The sequence below is a fragment of the Typopeltis vanoorti genome, chromosome 25 (genome assembly GCF_054136105.1).
Source record: "Typopeltis vanoorti isolate ZY-2024b chromosome 25, IOZ_Tvanoo_1.0, whole genome shotgun sequence".
In the NCBI taxonomy this organism is placed as follows: Eukaryota; Metazoa; Arthropoda; class Arachnida; order Uropygi; family Thelyphonidae; genus Typopeltis; species Typopeltis vanoorti.
The window spans coordinates 8460790-8483883 of record NC_143573.1 but is presented as its reverse complement, the minus strand read 5'-3'; the positions used below and the strand labels follow the sequence as shown (position 1 = coordinate 8483883).

Genomic DNA, 23094 nt, shown 5'->3' with positions numbered 1-23094 from the left:
TCTCTGTGTCAAGAGTTTGTTAAAGTATCAAAGAAAATATCCAGGACCAAGATGAAGAATCAGGTTGAGAACAGAAGCTTCTTTGATAGATAGTTTTGCTAAAGGAAGAATGTGTTCTAGAAATCGTACTTATTACAACAATATGACAAATGCAATCAACTAAAAACAAGGCTAATCTTCTTGAATTGCAGGCAATATCAAGTAAAGTGACATGGGCGAATATCAGAATGGGGAACTGGACAATGAGACTTATTTGTGCCTATGGTCCCACAGAAGGTCCTACTAAACAGAAGTAGAGGAGTTTTTTTGAGGCTTTAAAGAAAACAACTGGCACAATGAAAAAGGAAAAGTAGATCCTTGTTGGGGATCTAAATAGCAGAGTAGGAAATGATTGTCAGACATACAAAAATATTTTCGGAAAATTTGGAGAAAAGAGCAAAGCTAATAAGAATGGCAAATACCTGTCGGATTTCTGCTCAGGACATGAACTGGTTATTACTAACACAATGTTCCAATATAAAAATGTGCACAAATTCACATGGAGAGAAGAGGCAAGGAATAAGAAAAATCTCATTGACTATGTTATTGTTGATAGTGATGTTTTCTCGCTGGTGTAAGACACTAGAGTAGGTAGAGGATTTGAAATTGGAAGTGATCACCATTTGGTCTTGAGCAGGATAAAACCGAATTTCATATTGAAAAGAAGAATATGTAAGAAAATGTTATAGCAAATAAAGTTGAGCAGCTCTCAGATGTGAACTGTAGACTAAAATACACAAACATTTTTTTACCTTGGTATAATATATGTTAAAGATGCCAAGCTATTTTAAACCTGGTTTTACTCCATTTCCCAAGTAAGCAAACAGACAAATAAGTCAAGTTTGTGCCTACATGTATTGCAAGTCTAGGTGACCCGTAAAGTAGTACAAGTCTAGGCAACTCGTGATAAAGGTGGAATAAGCTCTGATCACTATTCTTAATATTTACCCTTAATGCAAAACCCATCTCTTTGAGGAGATGTATGATGCTATACATTAAAGGCAAGGGGCCACTACCCAGACCGGTTTCGACCTTTATTGAGGTCTCGTCAGTGGGAGCCAGGCTTAGAAATACCAAGGTTAAGTAATACAGAGCTGATAAGTATTTTATCAAAACAAGTTACCATAAGGTGCTTTGACCTTATTAAGTAAAAATCTCAGGATGAGAGATAGATGTAGAAAGTTTTTTACCTTGGGTATAATATATGTTAAAGATGCCAAGTTATTTTAAACCTGGTTTTACTCCATTTCCCAAGTAAGCAAACAGACAAATAAGTCAAGTTTGCACCTGCATGTATTGCAAGTCTAGGTGACCCGTAAAGTAGTACAAGTCTAGGCCACTTGTGGTAAAGGTGGAATAAGCTCTGATCACTATTCTTAATATTTACCATTAATGCAAAGCCCATCTCTTTGAAGAGATGCATGATGCTATGCATTAAAGGCAAGGGGCCACCATTCAGACCGGTTTTGACCTTTATTGAGGTCTCATCACACGCAGGTGCAAACTTGACTTATTTGTCTGTTTGCTTACTTGGGAAATGGAGTAAAACCAGGTTTAAAATAGCTTGGCATCTTAACAGATATTATATCCAAGGTAAAAAACTTTTTACATCTATCTCCCATTCTGAGATTTTTACTTAATAAGGTCAAAGCACCTTATGGTAACTTGTTTTGGTAAAATACTTATAAGCTCTGTATTACTTAACTTTGGTATTTCTAAGCCTGGCTCCCATTGATGAGACCTCAATAAAGGTCAAAACCGGTCTGGGTAGTGGCCCCTTGCCTTTAATGCATAGCATCATACATCTCCTCAAAGAGATGGGCTTTGCATTAAGGGTAAATATTAAGAATAGTGATCAGAGCTTATTCCACCTTTACCACGAGTTGCCTAGACTTGTATTACTTTACGGGTCACCTAGACTTGCAATACATGCAGGTGCAAACTTGACTTATTTGTCTGTTTGCTTACTTGGGAAATGGAATAAAACCAAGTTTAAAATAGCTTGGCATCTTTAACATAATACACAAACATTATTCAAGAAAAAATGAAGGCGTTTCAGAACAGAAACCAAACCTTCAAGATTCAGTGGCAAACCTTGAAGAAAACCCTGATTGATTCAGCCAGAGAGGCATGTGGTGGGGTTGTCTGCAAGGATAGAAAAATTGAAACGCCATGGTGGACACAGGAAGTGAAAGAGGTAGTGAAGGAAAAGAAGAAAGCATATCAAAAGTTCCTGGCAAATAACTAAGCTTGTGCTCTTAGAGAATACAGAGACAAATGTAAGAAAGCTGAACACTCTGTAAAACTAGCTAAACAAAAGTCGTGGAAAGACTTTGGTAAGAACATAGAAAACAAACATCAAGAAGGTGGCAAGATATTCTGAAGGCTGTTGAAAAAGCTCAGAGATGGAGGAAAGAGTGCTGTAAAAGGAATTAGAGATGATAAAGGTGACATGAAAGTGGAAAAAAAGATATCCACTTTCATGTCACCTTTATCATCTCTAATTTAAGTATCTCAAGTAATCAATATACTTCGAAAAATTGCTAAATGAACACTGTCCAGGCATACAATCAGGAATATATATATATCCATATTTGAAGTAGAAAAAGCTTGAAATGTGGATATGCAGCTGGGGTACATAATATTCTACCAGAAGTGCTAAAGTATGGAGGTATAAAAGTCTTACAGTGGCTGCACTACATAGTTCATAAGGCCTGGACAGAGTGATGAATTCCAGATAGATGGAGTAGAGTTCTCATAGTACCATATATAAAAAGAAAAATAAAACTGAATGTGATAATTACCAAGGTGTTTCTCTACTGAGTGTTCCTGGTAAGATTTATGCAAGTATGCTTGAGAAATGGTTGAGAAGGGTTGTGGAAGGAAAGCATGGTGAAGAACAAGCTGAATTCAGGCCAAATAGAGGCTGTCAGGATTAGGTTTTCACTTTATGCGAAATACTTGAAAAATCATGGGAATATAACAGAGATCTGTATTTAAGTTTTGAGCTCTGGAAAAGGCATATGACAAGGTGCCAAGAGAGAAGCTATTCAAAATGCTACAGTTGTATGGTGTCAATGGGGCATTATATCATGCAATACTTAGTCTTTATTTGAGTTGTAAGTCAGCAGTTAGAATTGAAGGAAGTACAGGAAGATGGTTTAATGTTAAATCTAGTGTGAGAAAAGGATGTATATTATCCCCTCTGTTATTCATTAGCTATATGGATCATATTATGAAGGAAAATGGTATTAAACCTGATATATCAAAATTGGAGATGTTAATTAATCTCAGCTCTTTACTTTATGCAGATGATGTTATACTTCTAAATAAATCCGCTACAAGTCTGCAAGATTCCCTGACTAAACTGAATAACTGTTGTAATAGATATGGTATGAAGGTCAGCAATAACAAGACAAAGACAATGAAAATGGCAAAAACATTGAAAATATCAACTGTATTGTGAATGGAGAACCTATAGAACAAGTAAAACATTTCAGCTACTTATGCACAATTTTTAATGACGATGATAAATTAAGTATGGAAATAGAAACAGAATCAACAAAGCTGGTATGGTAGAAAGTCAAATGAATAAATTTATATGGAATAAGAGAGAAATTAGTCAAAACACTAAATTAGTAATATACAAGATAGTGTTCAAACCAATTAAAAAGAGAGCTCAGTTAGAAATAAAACACATGACCAAAGACTAGAGACTGCAGATATGAGAGTCCTGAGAAAGATTAAGGGCGTGAACAGATGGCATCAATGGCAATATCATATTAAAAATGAGCATATTAGGAAAAAACTTGACATTGTTAGCATCCAGGAATATGTTAGCAGAGCTAATCTCAGGTGGTATGGTCACTTAAACAGAATGGGAGAGGAAAGATTAGCAAAACAAGTGTTCTCTGCCAGGCTGGCAGGAAAAAGACAAAGAGGAAGACAGATGTAGGTGGATTGATACAGTAAAAAGTTCCTTAGAAGAGAGAAATATAAGATCTGATAATGTTGGAGTCTTGACAGGTAACAGAGTGATGTGGAGAAAAATTGTAGATAGAAAGTTAGTAATGTTGTAAGTTTTTCATGTTGTACTATCATATCCTGTACACCCCTTAAGGGTACATGTCTGTAATCTGATGATGATGACAAATGTATTGGAGAATGAGGATACACATGAAGTGGTATATTTAGATTTTTCAAAAGCCTTTGATAGACTGCCACATGACAAAGTAATAATTAAACTGAATAGATCAAATTAGACAGTAAATTAGTTTGATGGCTGGAGATTGGCTGTCTGAGAGGTATCAGCAAATTTTGCATGCTGGAGTGATATCCCAGAAGAGGAAAGTCACTGGTGTAGTGCCCTAAGGGTTTGTTTTGGGGAAGATGTTAATTGGTATGTAAATAATATTGGGAAGAGCTTGAATTGTGATATGCAGTTGTTTGCAGATGAAAAGTTGGGAAGAGCTATGAGGTGTACAACAATATTGCCACATTGCAAGGAAACGTGAATAGACCAGGTGAATGGCAGGTGTCTGATGCTACCAGTCAATGTAGGAAAGTATAAGGTTTTAAAATTTGTTAAGCAAAGATGGGATTTAGAGTATAATATTGGTGGGCTTATCTTAGAGGAGATGATTGATCTAGGCATGATAGTAGATAGCGACTCAAAATTTTGGGGACAATTTGCTAAAATTGTGAAGGCACAACGGCAAATTGAATGATGAGGAGGACAATGACAAAGACGTAAGGATGTTATGATTCCATTATATAAGCTTTGATCAGATGTGTACAAATTTGATCACCTAGTTTTCCAAAGGAGAAAGATATGCTGGAAAGCATCGATGAAGATGATTTCTGGTTTCTGCAATGTGGAGTATGAAAAAAAAAAAGATTGAGCAAATGCAAACTGCATAATCTAGTGGATAGAAGGAGGGGTGGAGGCAGAGGACATGATCGAGATATAAGTTGGTAAGGGGTTATTGGTAGGTTAATGTGGATGAAATTTTTCAAAAAATAGGTGAAGATGGGGGGGGGGACAAGTTGCCATCCTGGGAAGCTGTATAAAGGAATGCATGAGGGCAAGGAGAGGTTTTCTGTATAGAGTTTTTGAAAGTGTGGCAAGTTCAGAGACAGTGAATGCATTTAAGTCATGGTATGATGAACTAGGTGTTGTGTGATGGAGGATTGATGTTAATCTTAATAACTTAGAAAGACAACCATTGTTAACTTTGCTAGTGTGTTAATACCATGCGTATTTACTGTTATGTAAATTGAACTGTATACTTAACTGGAAGATGATTTAGTATGCCCTAAAAGAATGATGTAACATATAACAATAATTAAGCAATGATTATGATATTCAACTGAAATATATGATAAAAATAAAGATTACATACGTAAATTATTTTTGTATGATTGTTGTTTAAAGTGTCAATTTTAAATAGTACGTAAGAACAGTTATATCTTAGCAAGACACCACATTAGTTTGATTATTTCTTACCTTGTTAATTACTTCACTCCCATTAAATGCTCTCTGATCAGGATAGTTGCTTTTGAGATGTGGTGTTACAGAATGCTGTCGAAGATATCATATACTGAAAGGTAGACATATGGATGGGTGCTAGAAAGGATCAGTAGAACTTTAAGGCCCCTTAAGGATACTGACAGAAGAAAGTTGAAATACTTTGGACATATTGAAAGAATGGAAGGAGGATTTCTCAGAACAGTCACAGAAGGTAAAGTTTCTGGAAAAAGAGAAGGGGTAGACTGTCAATGTAATAGATGGATGTAGTGTCTGATCTTCAGAGCTGAAGCCTCCAGAAAAGCATAAAGAACAACAGAACTTCCTGGCAAGGAAGTTCTGCTGTTCTTTATGTGGCATATCACTGAGCTTCTCTGTGACCATACGGCATCTGTTGATGTCCAGTGTACAGATGGATGGATGATCAGGATTTATGCCTAAAATATACCTAAAATATGCTTGAAATAATCTTGAATATCACACTTTTAACACTTTTGGATATACTATTATCTACTAGATAGCCAAGTTATAAGGATCAGCTAGGTATGAGGTAACTATATATTAAATGAGTTGCTACATATAAAAATACTGGTGATACTAATGCTCAGATCTGAGGATGCATGAGCATTCAAAGAGGACTTGACAAGGATAAAATAACTTCTTGGAGAGGATCCAGATAACAAAAATGATATCAGGACTGTATAATGTTAGTTATGAGGATAGACCGAGAATGAATACTAGAATTTGATCAATAAAAAAACAAAGAGATGACATGATTGAGATATTTAAAGTGTTGAGTGAGTGGTATTTCCAGGATTAACACTAGGGGAGAATTTTAACATAGCACAAGGGGCATCTTTAAATTACAAATGGGCATGGTGAGGAGGGTAGATGGACAATGGAATTTATTGACTGGTGAACATGCAAGACCATGAATGAGTTTAAAGAGTGGTATGATAGATTTTGTGTGCTGTCTAAAATGGACCTCTCATGAGTCTTGTTACTCCATGAAATTAACAGTAATATTAATAGTATTCTAAAGACTAATTTACATACACATTCAATTTGTGAGACTTGGTTCAGTCTGCTTAATAAAAAATAAATCTATATTCCAGAACCTGAGTAAAGAGTAAAACATAAATACACATTACCTATTTTTTAGTTCTTCATTGGAAAATTATTTTCTAAGTAGACGCAAGTTTCTTAACCATAATACCGAATTTTCAATATAACAAGGCCAGTCAAGTTCTTCAATGTCAAAATTAAAAACCTACAACAGGAAGAAAGTGAAGCATTAACTAATATACAACAGCCAAAAATAACAGAAAAATAATGAATGCTAACATAATAGTCATAATAATGTTTCTATGCTTTTGGTTGTTCTTAAGTTCTGATTAATCTGACTAATTTAAATTAAAATCATAAAAGTGAATTTAATTTTTAAAATTTTAAATAAGTTATTACAATACCTTAAATAAGATATTATATATATATACAGGGTGGTTCAAAATTCAAACTTTGGGGGGAGGTAGAGAACATCAAAATCAACCATATTCACATAGGAAAGCATGACCGGAAATGCCACCGGAGGTACTAACAGGGACACAAAGATACAGAAATAACACAAGGCAGTAACTAGTGTAAAAAACTTTATTAGGCATAACTGAATAGTTCAATAGTAGTTGGATACATAATATGGTAAACGAGGTGCATGTCTGCCATCTCAGTGTTCGTAAAACGACGCATTTCTTCGTATGACGTCGAAAGCTTGAATGAGGAAACCCCAATTGCTCACCTGAAGTGTTGCCAAACAGCACCACCTATCACTTTCAGGTGGCGTTTCCGGTCATGCTTTCCTATGTGAATATGGTTGATTTTGATGTTCTCTACCTCCCCTCAAAGTTTGTATGTGGAAATTTGAACTACCCTGTATGTGTGTGTGTGTGTGTGTGTGTGTGTGTGTGTGTATTGGAGATGTCAGTGATGGACTGCAGAGTTTGGTAGATAGAAAGAGAGGTGATATGATTGAGACTTTTAAACTGTTGAGAAGTGGTTACAGGGTTGACACTGGGGAGTTCTTTCACTTGGTTGTTTTGGTTGACCAGCAGGAAGGAGTGATGACAAGGGGCCATCACTGGAAGTTACAAAAGGAAGCTGTGACCAAGAGGGTGAGGAGTAATTTCTTTGCATGGAGGGTGGTTGAACAGTGGAATGCATTGCCTGATAGGGTGGTGAGAGTAAGAATGGTCAATAAGTTCAAGGAGTGGTATGATAGACTGTGTTTCCTAGGAAGGACCTCCTTCGATGAGTCTGTTGACTCCATGGAGGCCAGAATAATAATAATTTTAAAGAGTAAAATCTACCTATCCAGATAAGTAAATCTGTTAATCTGAAACTCCAAGGAAATGAAATTTACCATCAACTAAATAGAACTTTCTCTCCAAACAGAGAATGTAAAGTACCAGATATACATTAAATTGACTGCAATGACAAACTTTTTATCTGTATATATATATCCTAGGTGGTAATGCTGAGAACAGATTGGTTCTTTATTTCAAATGAAACTTTGCAGTATATGAACACATTATGTACTATACATCATAGACCATGAAATATGAGTAGTGGTTGTAGTAAAAATTTCGAAATGGAAAGAAGAAATGTATTGGAAAACATTCTAAACATTATGCATTTCATTATCTGTGAGGATTCTCCATTACCTCCTGTTGTACTACAATGTTTATCACCATAGATAGCAACAGAATATAAGTTTTCATATGATGCATTTAAAACATAGCAAATAATTTATGCTATGTATTCCAATTAGCTCAATAATAACATGGATACAAAGCAGGTGAACTAATTATATGATCCAAAATTTATTTCACTTTAAATACACTTTGCATCCATGTATTTAACAATACGTACACATGTCCTGGCTGGTATGGTGGTTAACCAGTTGCTTAACTGAATTATATGAGAATCCAAACACAAGTTGTGTCTGATTTTGAATGAACAGCAATATTACAGCATGATCAACAACAGTTATGATTTTGGAGAAATTAGTAAGACATCATATACAAAATTGGGTCAGCATGAATTTATTAAGAGGTGCTTTTATTTCAGAATTTAGAGTAGTACCTTGGATTGCAAGTAACTTGGTCTGCGAGTGTTTTGCAAGATGAGTAAATATTTTTAATAAATTTTAACTTGATAAACGAGTGAGGTCTTGTAATACGAGTACAGTATTACCTATATGCTTTGTCTGCCGAGCGTCACGTGATCACAAGCCGCTCGAGATTGTGGGTAATTGTCTCACATGCTCGGTCTCAGTCAGCATACCTCATTCGTATAGTCAACATTCGTGCTAGCGTTGTGACCATGTGTGTGTGTGCGTAAAGCATTTTTTTTATTTTGTGCCCAAATGTAGTGACTGTTCTTTATTAACTGTACTATGACAATGGCCCCGATGAAGAAAAGGAAGGCGGTAAGAAGAAGAAGGAGATGATTACGGTGGAAATCAAGAAGGAAATCAGCGGGAAGCACAAACAATACAATTGCTGAAATATGTAATTGTAATGTAATTAATAAATTCGATTACTTTATGTATATTACATTTAAATAATAAAAATATAAAAAGGTATACATATATAAGGTATACGAAAGTGTATGTATTTTCTACTAATCATTTTTATAGGAATATTTTTGAGTTTTGGAACGAATCATCTGAGTTTCCATTATTTCTTATGAGGAAATTCGCTTTCATATACGAGTGCTTTGGATTACAAGCACGTTTCCGGAACGAATTATGCTCGCAAACCAAGGTACCATTGTGCTTGCTTTTTTATATTGAATTAAGATTGGTTGATGAAAGACATACACTCAGGCCCAAGGTATTTTTGCATGGAGCCTTTGGGGTGCCATTTAAAGGTTACAGAGATTTTACAGAGATTTAATATTCATTAAATCTCTGTAAAATTCATTTTTACGAAGCATTTTATATGCTTTCACTAGTGAAAAACCTTACATTTTGATTGTTCTGAATTTTCATGTATTTAATAATCTAAAAGTTTGATATAAAAAATTAATATAGATAATAATAAGGTTAAAATGTTATTTCACTAATAACAAAAATAACATTAATTGAATATATAGGGTGTCCCAAAATTCACGCAAGAAGTAATTTGATAGAAAACACAGGTTTTTAATTAAAAATTGTAATTTCTTATTGATTCATAAAGTATACAGTATAGGGTTATGCATGGAATAGCATATCGGGTAAATGGCCTCCACGGTTTTGCTGGCACATACGCACTCTTTTGTCAAAATTTTCCATGACCATTTTGCATAAATGTGGCTGAATTTCATTGATACAGCGCTCAATTTTTTTCCTCCTTCAAGGCATGGGTGGTCGTGGGCTTGTTGGCATAAATCTTAGACTTCAAAAAACCCCAAAGAAAAAAATCCAACGCCATTAAGTCACATGATCTGGGCGGCCAATTCTGATCACCAAAACGGGAAATTACATGACCAAGAAATGACTCATGCAGTAATTGAATTGTTTCTCAGACTGTATGGCATGTGGCACCGTCTTGTTGAAACCACATGTCGTCCACATCCATATCTTGCAATTTAGGCATAAAAAACTGGATTATCATGTCGCGATAGCAAGCACCATTAACTGTTATTGCCTTACCAGCCGCATTTTCGAAGAAGAATGGACTGATGATGCCTCCAGCTCAAAATCCGCACTAAACAATGACACGTTGTAGATGTATTTGTTTCTCAACAATCACTCGTGGATTTTCTGAACCCCAAAAGCGACAATTTTGTCGATTAACGAAGCCATCAAGATGAAAATGAGCCTCATCGCCGAAGATGATTTTGTTCAAAAAATAAGCATCCACTTGTTGTTCCATAATCCATTCAACGAACTCTCTTCGCTGTGTGTGGTCAGTAGGCTTCAGTTCTTGAGTCAATTGAACTTTGTAAGCATAAAGATGCAAATCTTTCGTGAGAATACGCTGTAGAGAGCTTCTCGAAATGCCCAATTCAAGACTACGGTGCCGAATTGATGTTCCTGGACTCTCAGCAACACTCTCACGAACTGCTTCGATGTTTTATGTTGAAAGACTTGTTGAAGGATGGCCAGAGTGTATAAGATCACTAATTGATCCAGTTTCCCTGAATTTTTTAATTAATCTTTTCACAGTTGATGAAGTTAAATGACTATTCCGACCAAATTTTGTACGAAAATTGCGAACTGTAGCTACCAAACCTTCATTATTTTTAAAACATTGCTCAAAAATGAAAATGCATTGTTCTTTCATGTAGTGCTCCATTTTTAATAACCCTGAACTGTCAGCTGTCACGCTGTCTTTTTTTCCTCATTGGTAACACTTTACTGCACGAATCGCGCTAAATTTAAATCTTGCGTGAATTTTGGGACACCCTGTAGTTATGTTGAATTCAATGTAAAAGTCACATATATATTTACAAGAATTTCCATTTTCGGGCTTTTGCAGATGCAAAGTCGTGAAGTAGATCTTCAAATTTGATTTTTTTAAGAACATCATGCTCTATAGAGGTAGTTAGCAGTTGCTCTTAAGACATAGTTGATCTCATATAATTTTTAATAAGTTTTAATTTAGAGAAACTTCTTTCACACGATGCTATAATTATTGGGAGAGCTAACATGATTCTCAATGCAACTAATATATTAGGTGCAAAATCATTTGAAAAAAATGAATTGCAACACATCTAATGGTGTGCAATCTGATTTTATTAAAGGGACAGTGCTGTTATTTGGTTTAGCAACATTTCCGAACCATCCAAGTCAGTCTCATTGATGTCATTTGAGTTTGTTAGTGCTGCTTGTAGATCCAACCATTTTTTTAAAAGTTCATCTTTATAAAGGTTTTTAAATTTATTTACATCATATAGAAAACTGAATAAATTATTGTGGTTATGTAATTGCATAACTCTTTCTTCTATGGAAGCGATTATTACGTCATAGTGTAGAAATAAAAATCTACTTTAAATTGCATCTTCAATAGCAGAGTTAAAAGTTTTTCATCGGGGACAAATAGGATTTTTTACAGAGAAAAATGGTTGGACCTCTAGATCAACGGCAATTTTTTGGCCTCTTCTAGATGTCTTGAAGAGGCCAAAAAATGCAATGTCCGACCAACATTTCTTTAGGGTTTCTAGGGTTGATTTTAATATATCAACAACTTGAGAAATGCAAATTTTTTTTTTACTGTGAATACTTACTGGTTATGTTAATGGTCTTTGAAATATTATACCAGAGAATGATACAGAAAATAAAACGGAATTCTTTCATTTAATTTTGCTAATGTTTCTGCTTCAGTTGAGAAATTGGATCAAAGGATGAATCTTGATTTATTTCATAAAAGGAAAATCATAAAATTCACCAGAATGAAACCTGTAAGGTTTGATCGCCTCTTCTAATTTCCCATCTAGTTTCACTCAATGGCTTTAAAGTTAAGTTAGCAACATTTTTAATTAAAATAGACCAGTGTCTTGTGGATCCACTCATAAAAACATAGATACATTGTATTAATCTAAAAAATGAAACAGTGATATGAGACGATTTAGCAGCATCATATCACTGTTTTGGTTTAGCAGCATAAATGCAGCATCGTTGAAGACAAGATTCAAGGAGTGAGCATGGCAAGGAACAAAAAACGCTCGATTATTTGCACCAAGTATCCTTATTTGAACATCTGAATGTCTGCCTTTCATGTTTGAAGCATTGTCGTAACCTTGACTGTGCATATTACTTATGGGAATACCTGACTTTTCAAGTTCCATAAAAACTTCATCTGTAAAGTTGCTTTCTCTACCAGAATGAAATTTAGGAAGTGCTCACAAATTTCTGCCCCTTGATTGATGTTGACAAAATGTATTATTATTGGCATATGTTCAATATTGCTTACATCCGGTGTACAGTCAACAATTATCGAATAATATTTCGCCTGCTTCAAATCTTCTAATATCTTATTTTGTACTGCCAGAGACATTAGCTGTATTAGTTCATTTTGAACAGTTTTACCTAAATAGTGATTATTGAGTTCTTTAGTGGGTGCAGATGGTATTGAGGTGACAAAATCAGATGCAGTAGTCGAGTTACTGAGTGAGATCACTTTTCAAAAGTCTATCACCCAAGTGAGGATATCTCTGTACCTGTAGCAATAACTAATGGGAGAACTGAAGCTAAGAAATCAGAGGTATTTAATATATTACAAAATTGAAATGCAAAAACTGCTGTAGGCTTAGATGGAATATCAGCTCGGGTGTTGCGTGAATGTGCAAATGAATTGTCAACCCCTCTTACTTGGATATTTAATTTAAGTTTGAACTCTGGTATGGTCCCTAGGGAGTGGAAGTTAGGCAAAGTGGTTCCTTTGCATAAGGGTGACTCTAAAACTGCGGTAGTTAATTACAGACCAATTACCATCTCAGGAGTAGTGGTAAAAGTATTGGAAAAGTTGGTTAAAGACAAAATTCAAAAATGGGTAGATCAGGATATGATACTCTATAAGGGCCAACATGGTTTTGTTTAAGGTCGATCCTGCCTTAGCAATTTATTAACTTTTTATAATTTTTATAAGAAGAATGACATCTGCATTGGACTAAGGAAATGGCTACACAGTGGTATGGTACTTCTGGATTTTGCTAAGGCTTTTAACAGGATACCCCATGGAATACTGCTGTGCAAATTGGAGCAGATCGGGATGGATACTAAACTGGTGATATGGATAGGAGAATGGCTCAGGGAGAGATACCAGAAGGTGGTGTATGGAGGAGCAGAGTCCAGGTGCCTTAAGGCTCTGTGCTTGGGCCATTGTGGTTTAATTTGTACATAAATGATATAGGAAATGGCTTAAAGGGAGATATTCAGTTCTTTCTGATGATGCAAAGTTGGGTGTGCAATAAAAAATCAATCTGATGTTGAGAGTTTGCAGGCTGATTTAAATAAGCTGGCAAAATGGGCAAAAGGTAATGGATGTCAGTTCAATGTGGAAAAGTGTAAAGTTATGCATTTTGAGATCAAAGGATTACCAGCTGTGTACTACATTGATGGAATGGTACTCCAAGAGATTGATGAGGCTAGGGCCTTAGGGGTGTTTTTTGGATAGGGAGATTAAGTTCAGGGGACACATTGCTAAGGTGTCCAAGATTGTACATAGGAGTACTTGGTTGTTGAGGAACACACTGACATCCAGAGATATAGAGGTTATTATTCCCCTTTATAAAGCGTTGTTACTTGCACATTTGGATTACTGTGCTCAGGTCTGGTTACCCAGATTCCTTGGAGATGGGGTGGTTGGGGAGAGGGTTCAGGGGTTCAGAGGAGACGTGACTAAGTTGGTGAGTGATGTAAAAAATGCTCCCTACATTGCATGAAAGCAACAATGGTAATTGTTGCTTTCATGCAATCTGTCTGATGAGCCCCTAAATGGGAGACATTGATGGCCGAGAAATTCGACTATAGCGAATAGTCTTTCTAATATTCCTTGCCAATGATGAGTTTCAGCACTCAAATTGGTTTGCAATTTGAGTGCTGAAATTTTTTATGTGATTCATTTATGTGATGCTTCATTTTTGCAAGAAAGGCTTGGATATATTCTTAGAAAAACATTTCCATGAACCTCACACTTTGTATTCCTTCCCTATATTGTTCTCTACATCTGGAAGCTATTAAAAGCAGTGTTTCATTTTACTCCTTAACCAGAGAAAAGGGATAGGTTGTCAGTGACCCAAACTCTCGTCTATGGTCACCATTCGGTCACTTTGTTAAGAATTTGGTAAAAAAAAAAAAAAAAAAAAAAAAAAAAAATCAGAGAATGTGAGAGAAATTATTTCAAGAAAAGAATGAGAGAGAAAATGTTAAGACATGGACAAGGAAACGATCAGTTTTCTTTTTGCTTTTTAGACTGATGTCTCCAAACAACATATCCAAACGTCTTTACCCCTTTACCAACTGAATATCTTTGCTGATTTTCCTCAGCTCCCAACAGAAAGAATTTTCCAAATATTTTCGAATCAATCTGCACCCCCCAATATTTTGCCAAGCGATGCTTGGTTTGCTTGTATGGTAGGGCCGGCCCTGCATATTGCAATAAAATAAAAACTTTTCCTTTTTATTTTATTGCAACCACATTTGATAGGGTGCCATGCAATAAGTTGATATTTAAGTTACAATGTAAAGGTTTAGATATAAGGTAGTCAACTGCTTTGGAAATTAGCTGCCTAATTGATATCAAAGTTGAGTTGTATATAGGGAAGCTATATTAAAGAAAAGGAAGGTCAAAGGTGAGGTTCCACTGAGCTTGGTACTTGGATCTTTACTGTTTAACCTTTATATTTTCACTATATTGCAGATAGAGATATTCAGTTATTTTCAGATGACGTGAAGCCTGGAAGAGTTATTAGTGACAGTGCAAATTTAAATAAGCTCAACAGGTGGACATGTAAATGAAGATTAAGAAACTTCTCAATCTTCATTTCATTTCATTTGAAAAAGTTTCATTTAATAAAACTTTTTCTTTTTTTTGGATAAAACTTCCACACACGAGGCAGAAGGGCCTATAGCAAATGAATGCCATATGTAGGCAGGGACTGCATATGGCATTCATTATGGCCCTATTTTCCAGTCTTCTAACATTTCAAGTTCTTGTATATAAGTTCTTGGACTGATAATATTGGATAAGTGGAGAAGGGAATTCCAAATATAATGAGGGGTTCATTCAAAAGGAATGTCTCCAAGATCCCACTTTCCAAAATCTTTTAATTTTGTTTTGTCTGCATTAATAGTTAATCCACTGCTTTTGCTGAATTTTTCCAAAATACTAAAAAAAAAAAAAAAAAAAAAAAAATGAGCTAACGCCTTTTTATTCCCATATATACGGGAGTAGGCGAGGCCACTTAGCCCTATCTAACTTTTGGAGACTGAGTGGGCAGTTCAATCTCCACTGGTACCCAATCAGAGACAGATGGCCCAAGGCTATCACTAATTAAGCGGTACGCAGTGAAGAGAGACGGCTCAAATGTGCCGCCATCTCGTGGTCCCTAACCTTAACACAATATATTTAATGTCTGAAATAATGTGAGTTCTACGGTCGATTTTCTTGAGTTTACAGGACGAAAAACCCGAGTTTCCGGGAGGAAAAACCTGCTTGCCCGTGCCAGAGATCGACTAACTCGGGAACCGGTCGAAAAAAGGCTTAGAAAAATTTCCTCTAGTCGTCGACTAGACTCGAAACCAAGACTTCCTTCGTGCGGCCTAGCGCGGTGGTGTGCAAACGCCACATCCACTGAGCTACACAGGCTCCAAAATACTAAAATATATATATATAATAATAATAATAATAATAATAATAATAATAATATATATATATATATATATATATATATGGAATCATTATCCTTCAAAATTCCCACTTTGAAGGATAACTTCCCACAATGCTACTACCTTTTCCTTCATACTTGAAGGAACTGTTATTGCTCGCAGCATGTATTGTCGACTTCCTGTAAGAAAGGTTCAAGAACCAGTGCAAAGAGCAATGGATTAAGAGGGCCTTGTTGACTCCTTTTCGAATTTTAACCAGGTCTGACAGGAATCCATTAACTAGAAGGCGGTTAACTGAAATGGCAGAGGCTCCTTTGATAACGGATAGCAGCTTTTTACCTACACCAATTTGCTGGAGGATATGGAAAAGAAAGGGATGCAAACAATATCAAATGTTTAGTAAGGTTTACTGATAGCACCGCCATCGACTGCAGATTAGATCACATAGCAGAAATAGATTAAATTCTATTGCTCAATCTGGTACTACATACACCTCTGTGCTTTTAATTATGTATCTCATTCCCACTTTAAGCATGTTATTGATAATGCAGAAAAATATCTTGTGGTCAGTATTAGACAGAAAAATAGGTCTCCAGCTGCTCATTCCAAAACCTAATGTATACCATTACATTAGGTTTTGGAATGAGAGCAGTATGGCTTGCTACAAATTCACTTTGTATATGTCCTGATGAGAGAAAGGAATTAAACAGTATAAGTAGAATGGGAAGAATAAGGCTTCATGGTAAAGTTCTATCTCTAAACCATCAGGTCCCAGGGATTTTCTTGTCTGGCATTCTTTATAGTCTGTAGTAACTAGTAACTTCAGATGCTGTAAGATAAAGGAGCTCTTTTAAAGGAGCACCATCTACAGAAGAGTGCAGTAGAGATGCTCATCTCTTGTGTTCTGCAGGTGCTGACTCAATTAAGGTACCTTGACAATGGGACCAGTCTTTGGCCTGCCTAAAATCTTCTTTTATTAATGGGCTATAGAAAGCTGCTCTGCAGATAGTTCAGATAGTTCTAATTTTGCGATTCTGGACAGCAGCAGCCATGGGATCACCCATCTAAGTGATGGAACCCCGAGCCCGCCATCCTTTACCCTCACATTGAAATATGCAGTAAGGGTGTCAGGCAGCAGTTGGAGCCATTATCTCACAGCTGAACCGATAGCCCTGTCCATTCGGGACAGTACCGAGATGTGTCCTACCAAGCACCAACTTGTGGTAAAAGCAAGGTAGGAGAGAGAGAGAGAAAGGAGAAACAGTCTTTGCTGGGGCTTGAGAGGAGCTTTCCTCAAAGAAGCGATCCCAGCTTCTAGGATAGAAGGGACAGAAGCCCTTCCTTTTGGAGTGAACATGATACCGAGGTATCTCCACTCTTCAAGGATGGTCGAAGCATGCAAAGGCCTCCCGTGAAGGGAAACTCTATAGTCGCGACCTTAAGCTTCTTGTCACGACCAGAGGGGACAAGAGCTAAAGAGCAGGACTTCTCTACATTAATAAAAAGACCTCAAATAGAGAAAAAGTCAACTGCCCAGTTAAAGAGTTCCTGCAAGCCTACCTTAGTAGAGGCTACGAGAATAAGATCATCCGCAAAGGCCATAGCATTAAAGGAAGAACCGCCTAGAAAGTAGCCTGTATGGCCAGGAAGAGAGTGAAGAAATTCATCTGTGATGCAGTTAAAGAAAAGGGGAGATAGAGGATCATCCTTGTGAACACCCTGCACTGTGGGATTAGAAGTCGCACGGGATCCTCTAGTGATAGAGCTCCATCACTATAGGTATAGCTCCATAACATAGGAAAGAATCCTGCAGACTCAGATCCCCCCATATAACACTTTTTGATATCTGTCAGTCACCCATCCTCTTATCCATGCTAATATTGTATAACCCAAACCCATTTTCCCCAATTTATGCAGCAATCTGCAATGCTGTATTCTGTCAAAAGCCTCAGCAAAATCCAAAAGTATCATGATGTGTCTATTCCCCTTGCTAGTTCAATGGTAACATTGTTATAGAATGTGAGAAAGTTGCTAAAACGTGACCTTTGCTTAGTAAACTCATTTTGTTCATTGCAGAGTAGATATTCACTGTCAACCCATTTCTGAATGCAGGTCCTAACCAATTTTTCCAAAATCTTCACTACCACTCCTGAGATACCAATTGGTCAATAGTTGGATACATCTTTGCACCACCCTTGTGGAATGGAATTACCATACATTTCTTCCATTCCTGCAGCATCTTCCCTGTTCTGAGACTCATATTAAACATCCTGGTTAAAGGAATGGCCAGTTCAGCTGAACACTCTTTTAGCACATGTACTGATATTCCATCAGTCCCTAGTGCTCAATTCATATTCATTTTGGGCAACAGCTCTAATACCTTGGGCTCACACACCTGCATTCCTTCATCTAGTGAAGAGGTAACAGTGAGCTCAATGCTGCGTTCACCAGGTTGATAGTGTTTAACGAAATGGACACTCATTAACTTAACAACCTCTTCTGCATCTGTAACCCTCATGCCATCTGGATTTAGAAGAGTTGTTCTCTCCTATTCATTCTTTCACTTGTAGCATATCAATAGAATTCTTTTGGATTGTCTTTAGCACGCAGAGCCAGTTTCTTTTCATAATCATACTTTGCTTTCTGTACATCAGTTGTAACTATTCTAGCCTGCTGTTCATAACGTTCATAACAGACGTCATCCTTATGCAAACAGTATTCCTTCCACATCGTCCTTTTCTTACGAATCTCTTGCTTAATAAGATTACACATCCATTTGACTCCCTATTTATTCTTTGAACTCTCGGAACACATTCTGATATCGCATCATTTAAGTATTATTTAAATGCTTCCCGTGTACTGTCAATATTCTTTCCATCCAGCAACCGATCCCATTCCACTGAACTCGGTATACTCCTCAGTTGGTCATAATTTCCTGCTTTGTAGTTCAGCATGTAACCTTTTCTGAATGGAACACTCATAAACATAGTCAAATTCTCAAGTGAGTACCTCATGATCACTGTTACCAACTGGAGGTAGTATAGTTATGTCATTAACTGAAACACCCTCTGACACTATAATCAAATTTAACACTCTGTGACCTCGTGTTCCTTCTGTCACATGCTGCTTGAGGAAGTTGTCCTGCAACAGCTCAATAACTGCATTTTCATTCTTCTCATGAGATTCTACTGCTACCCAATCAATATTTGGATAATTAAAGTCTCCCATTATTATTATTATTCAGGTCTCCATGGAGTCAAAAGACTCATCGTGGGAGGTCCTTCCTAAGAAAAACAAAGTCTATCATGCCACTCCTTGAACTCATTGACCATTCTCGCTCTCACCACTCCATCACGCAATGCATTCCATGGTTCAACCACCCTCCATGCAAAGAAACCAGCGCTCACCCTGTTGCTCACAGTTTCCATTGTTATTAGCTAGCCACAACTGACTGAACGTGATAATTCCAACACTGTGTTAGTTTGCAGCGCATTTTTTTTTGTAATCTAAAGCGTCGTTAATCAAACAATTCCAATTATTAACTATTCAATCAATGTTGACACATTAGGTGTAACCTTTAACATGTTGTATTGCATTTATGAGGTGGTCTGAAAAGTTCTCGGGTTAACAATGAAAAAAGGAATTTATAATTTCAAAATTATTTTTATTTTTCAACATAATCTCCCTTAAGACTAATACATTTATTCCAGCGATACTCAAGCACCATTATCCCGTTCCTGTAGTGGTTCTCAGTAAAATCTTCAAAATACACCTCTGCAGCTGCAATCACTTCTTGATTCAAAGAAAAATGGTGACCAGTGAGGAAGATTTTTAATTTTGGGAAGAGATAGAAGTCAGAGGGACCCAAATCTGGGGAATATGGTGGATTTTCCAACAATTCATAGTGTAGATCCCTTAATTTTCCCATTGCCGAAACACCTTTGTGGGTAGGTGCATTGTCCTGATCAAAGATGATTTTTTCCTTCTGCAAAATGGTCTTTTCTCACGATTATTTGTCTATTCTGGTTAAAAGATCAGAATAATATTCCCTGGTTATTATTTTACCCTTTTCAAGATAACTAATAAACAAAATGCCTTTAGCATCCCAAAACACCGATGCCATGACCTTTCCTGCCATTGGAACCAACTTTGTCTTCTTTGATGCTGAAGAATGGGTTCTGCCCACTTTTTTGACTACTACTTGGATTCTCCTGTGTAATGGTGAATCCAAGTCTCATCCATAGTAATAAATCAAAGCAAAATCAGTTTTATTCTTATTAAAATGCTCCAAACACTGTTCAGAGTGCGTTTTTGATTTGCTGTGAGCAAGCATGGCACCTCTTGTGAAAAGCTTTTTCATTTGTAATTCTTCATGCAAAATATATCCTATGCGTTCTTTTGAAATGCCTATAGTCTCAACAATTTCACACACTTTGACTCGCTAGTCATCCAATACCATATCGTACACTTGATCAATGATTTCTGGTGTTATTACACTTTTTGGACATCCTTCATGTGGATAATCTTCAAGACTGGTACAGCCACATTTAAACACCCAACTGGCCAGGTGGTATATATATACATCCAAGTTACCTTGGATGCGAAGTGCATATTAAAATTGTAATACCATTGATATTATATTGAAATATGTGATGGATATGAAGTGTAGAGGAGTGATGTATTTTATCCATATTGATGGAGACGTGGTTAAACTTGGCAGCTCATTTCTTAATTGTCAAAAATGAAGACGAAGAGTGCCGATAAACTTTTATGATCTTTGAATGAATTTCTTTTGGTGTTATACCTTCTATTACAAAGAATTTTATAACTGCACAATACTCAATTTTATCCATTTCAAGGAATACAGACAACACTTTTACTTCAGATAGTTGTATAAAAAAAACTACTTGATAGAATGACTTGCAATTTCACATGCATGCTTATGGCAGATGTACCAACTGAGAAAAAAAAATTCTTGCCGATAGTTTTGCCATCTATGATCGAGGCCCAGAACATTTCAGACTACTCATGTAATGTTGTAAACCTTGTTATTATTTATAAACACAAAGAAAATTTAATTTTTTTCGTTTTTTCTTTGTGGGTGCTGCAGTGTCGAGGTGCTTATGTACAAGCTGCCATTGCTTTCAAGAATTTCAAAAATTCATTTGCTTAATTACTGAATACTCTTTTCTCAGCCTTATTTATACTGCTGAAGTCTTCAATAATAATGACTAATTTTGTACTTGTCAAACTAATTTGCCTAGACTTTTCCTGTTCATTATCATATATATTTCAACATCTCATTAAATATATTCTATTCACCTCTACCTGGCATCACTCTCAAAAGCCATCAGCACAATTTCACTTCTTATTATCTACCCTGAGACGGTGAAACTCATCACTTATCATAACAATAATAAAGTCTCTTCTTCTTCTTCTTCCTAACATGGAATTTAGGCCAAGTGGCCTGTTCGGTCGCATGCCATCTCTTTCTTGCCCTTCCAATATAATAATAAAGTAATATTTTAAATTAAAAGTAAAATTTTTAATTTACCTCTCTGTCTTCTGTAAGCATCTCAGCACTGAGCCTGAGTACATTATTGAAATGGAACTTCCAATCATAAGAGTAAAACATTTCAGTAAAATTAATCATTTTTAGAAGTTTCTTGTACACAGGGACTAATCTGCAACAAGAAGATCATTCATTTCATTCATTTTTACCTCAAGATTAAACTAATATTGAAGAGTGGCATTTATATAATATATTATATAAATTTATATAAGAAGTGGCATTTATATAATATTTATATAATAATAAGTTCATGGTGCTGTACCTCCCCGTAAAAGGGGCTCCCTGCCATTGATATTTATAGATTATTTATTTTGTATAATGATTCAATGGCGGGGAGCCCCTTTTACGGGGAGGTACGGCATCATCTCAGTCCCCCTTATTTTTATTCAGGCTGGAGACTGGAATAGCTGATGAATCAGACCTATGGCTGGAAGGACCGTCTTAAGTATTCTTAACCGTGTGTGTTCAAGGGGCCAGTTTGCCTGTTCTGGGGGAGACAAAAAAACCTGAGTTTCTGGTTGGAAAAACCACCTACCTCTGTATGAGACTGGCTAACTTGCCTTTTGTTGAAAAAGACTAGATAAATGTTACTCACCTCATGGATGGGAATCAAACCAAGGTCTTTCTGACCAAAGAGCTTCATCTATACTGACTGAGCTATGGAAGCTCGGTATTTATAACGGAGTGGAATAGTGCCATCCCATGATGAGTACTTGGAGGTGTCTGGTAATAATAATATAACACCACTACAGGTAATACTATACGAAAAGAAATATTAATTAAAAAATATATAAATGAAAAAATAAGAGTGAAAAGTGTGGAAAGTTTGAATAATTTTGAAGTTATTATTATTATTCGTGACACCTCCAAGGAGTCCGAAGACTCATCACGGGAGGACACCAACTGTACACCTCTCCGTCTCCACCACTACACAGAACCTCTACTACCCACAACCACCACCACAGCTAGTATTTTTTCTCTATAAATTGTGCATGTTCTGAAGGGCCAATTTGTCCATATGCGGGATGAAAAACCCGCGTTTCCGGGAGAAAAAATCCTATTACTTCCGTACAAGATAGGCTAACTCACCTTCAATTGAAAAAGATTCATATAAAGATTCCTCCAGTCATGATGAGAATCGAACTTAGACCTTTTCTAATCAAAGGGTGCAACGTACCGTCATTCTTCCAATTGCGCTACAGAGGCGCTTTTGGAGTTTTTGGAGATGATCTTAATTGGGAGGATGAACAGTGAGCAAGAGTGGGTAGCTTGCAGGAGAGATATAGACAAACTGAAAGAGGAGGTGGAATGTCTTAAGAGTAAGATGAGAATGTGAAAGATGAAATAAGTGAATGGAAGAGATGCAAGGCAAATCAGAGTAGGAGGGGGACGAGTGCTACAGGAATGACAGAAGAGGAAAAAATAGAAACAGTTGGAGAGAGGGGAATGAGAAGAATGCAAAGGAGTGCTATAACTAGGGATAGAGAGATGCCAATATTGCAAGTAAGTATGAGAAAACAGAGAGAAAGTGTTAGAAAAGAGAGGCAGATGCAGGTGAGCAATCAAGGAACAGAGTGATAAGAG

At 36.4% G+C, this 23094-nt stretch overlaps 1 protein-coding gene across 7 annotated transcripts in view; it reads right to left on the bottom strand.

The window, feature by feature from the left end:
• The window catches only part of LOC150092518 (fatty acyl-CoA reductase 1-like), a 292198-nt gene that overhangs the window by 30207 nt on the left and 238897 nt on the right, over positions 1-23094 (bottom strand). For 5 of the 7 annotated variants that reach the window (XM_090414619.1, XM_090414618.1, XM_090414622.1 and 2 more), the window contains 2 exons: positions 21493-21622; positions 6718-6836 (listed from right to left, as the gene is read on the bottom strand). In XM_090414619.1, coding sequence (XP_090270745.1) covers positions 6744-6836; positions 21493-21622 — 223 coding nt within the window. In that variant the 3' untranslated portion in view covers positions 6718-6743. The remainder of the gene's footprint in view (positions 1-6717; positions 6837-21492; positions 21623-23094) is intronic. The other 2 variants (XR_016550516.1, XR_016550517.1) reach the window with 1 other exon arrangement.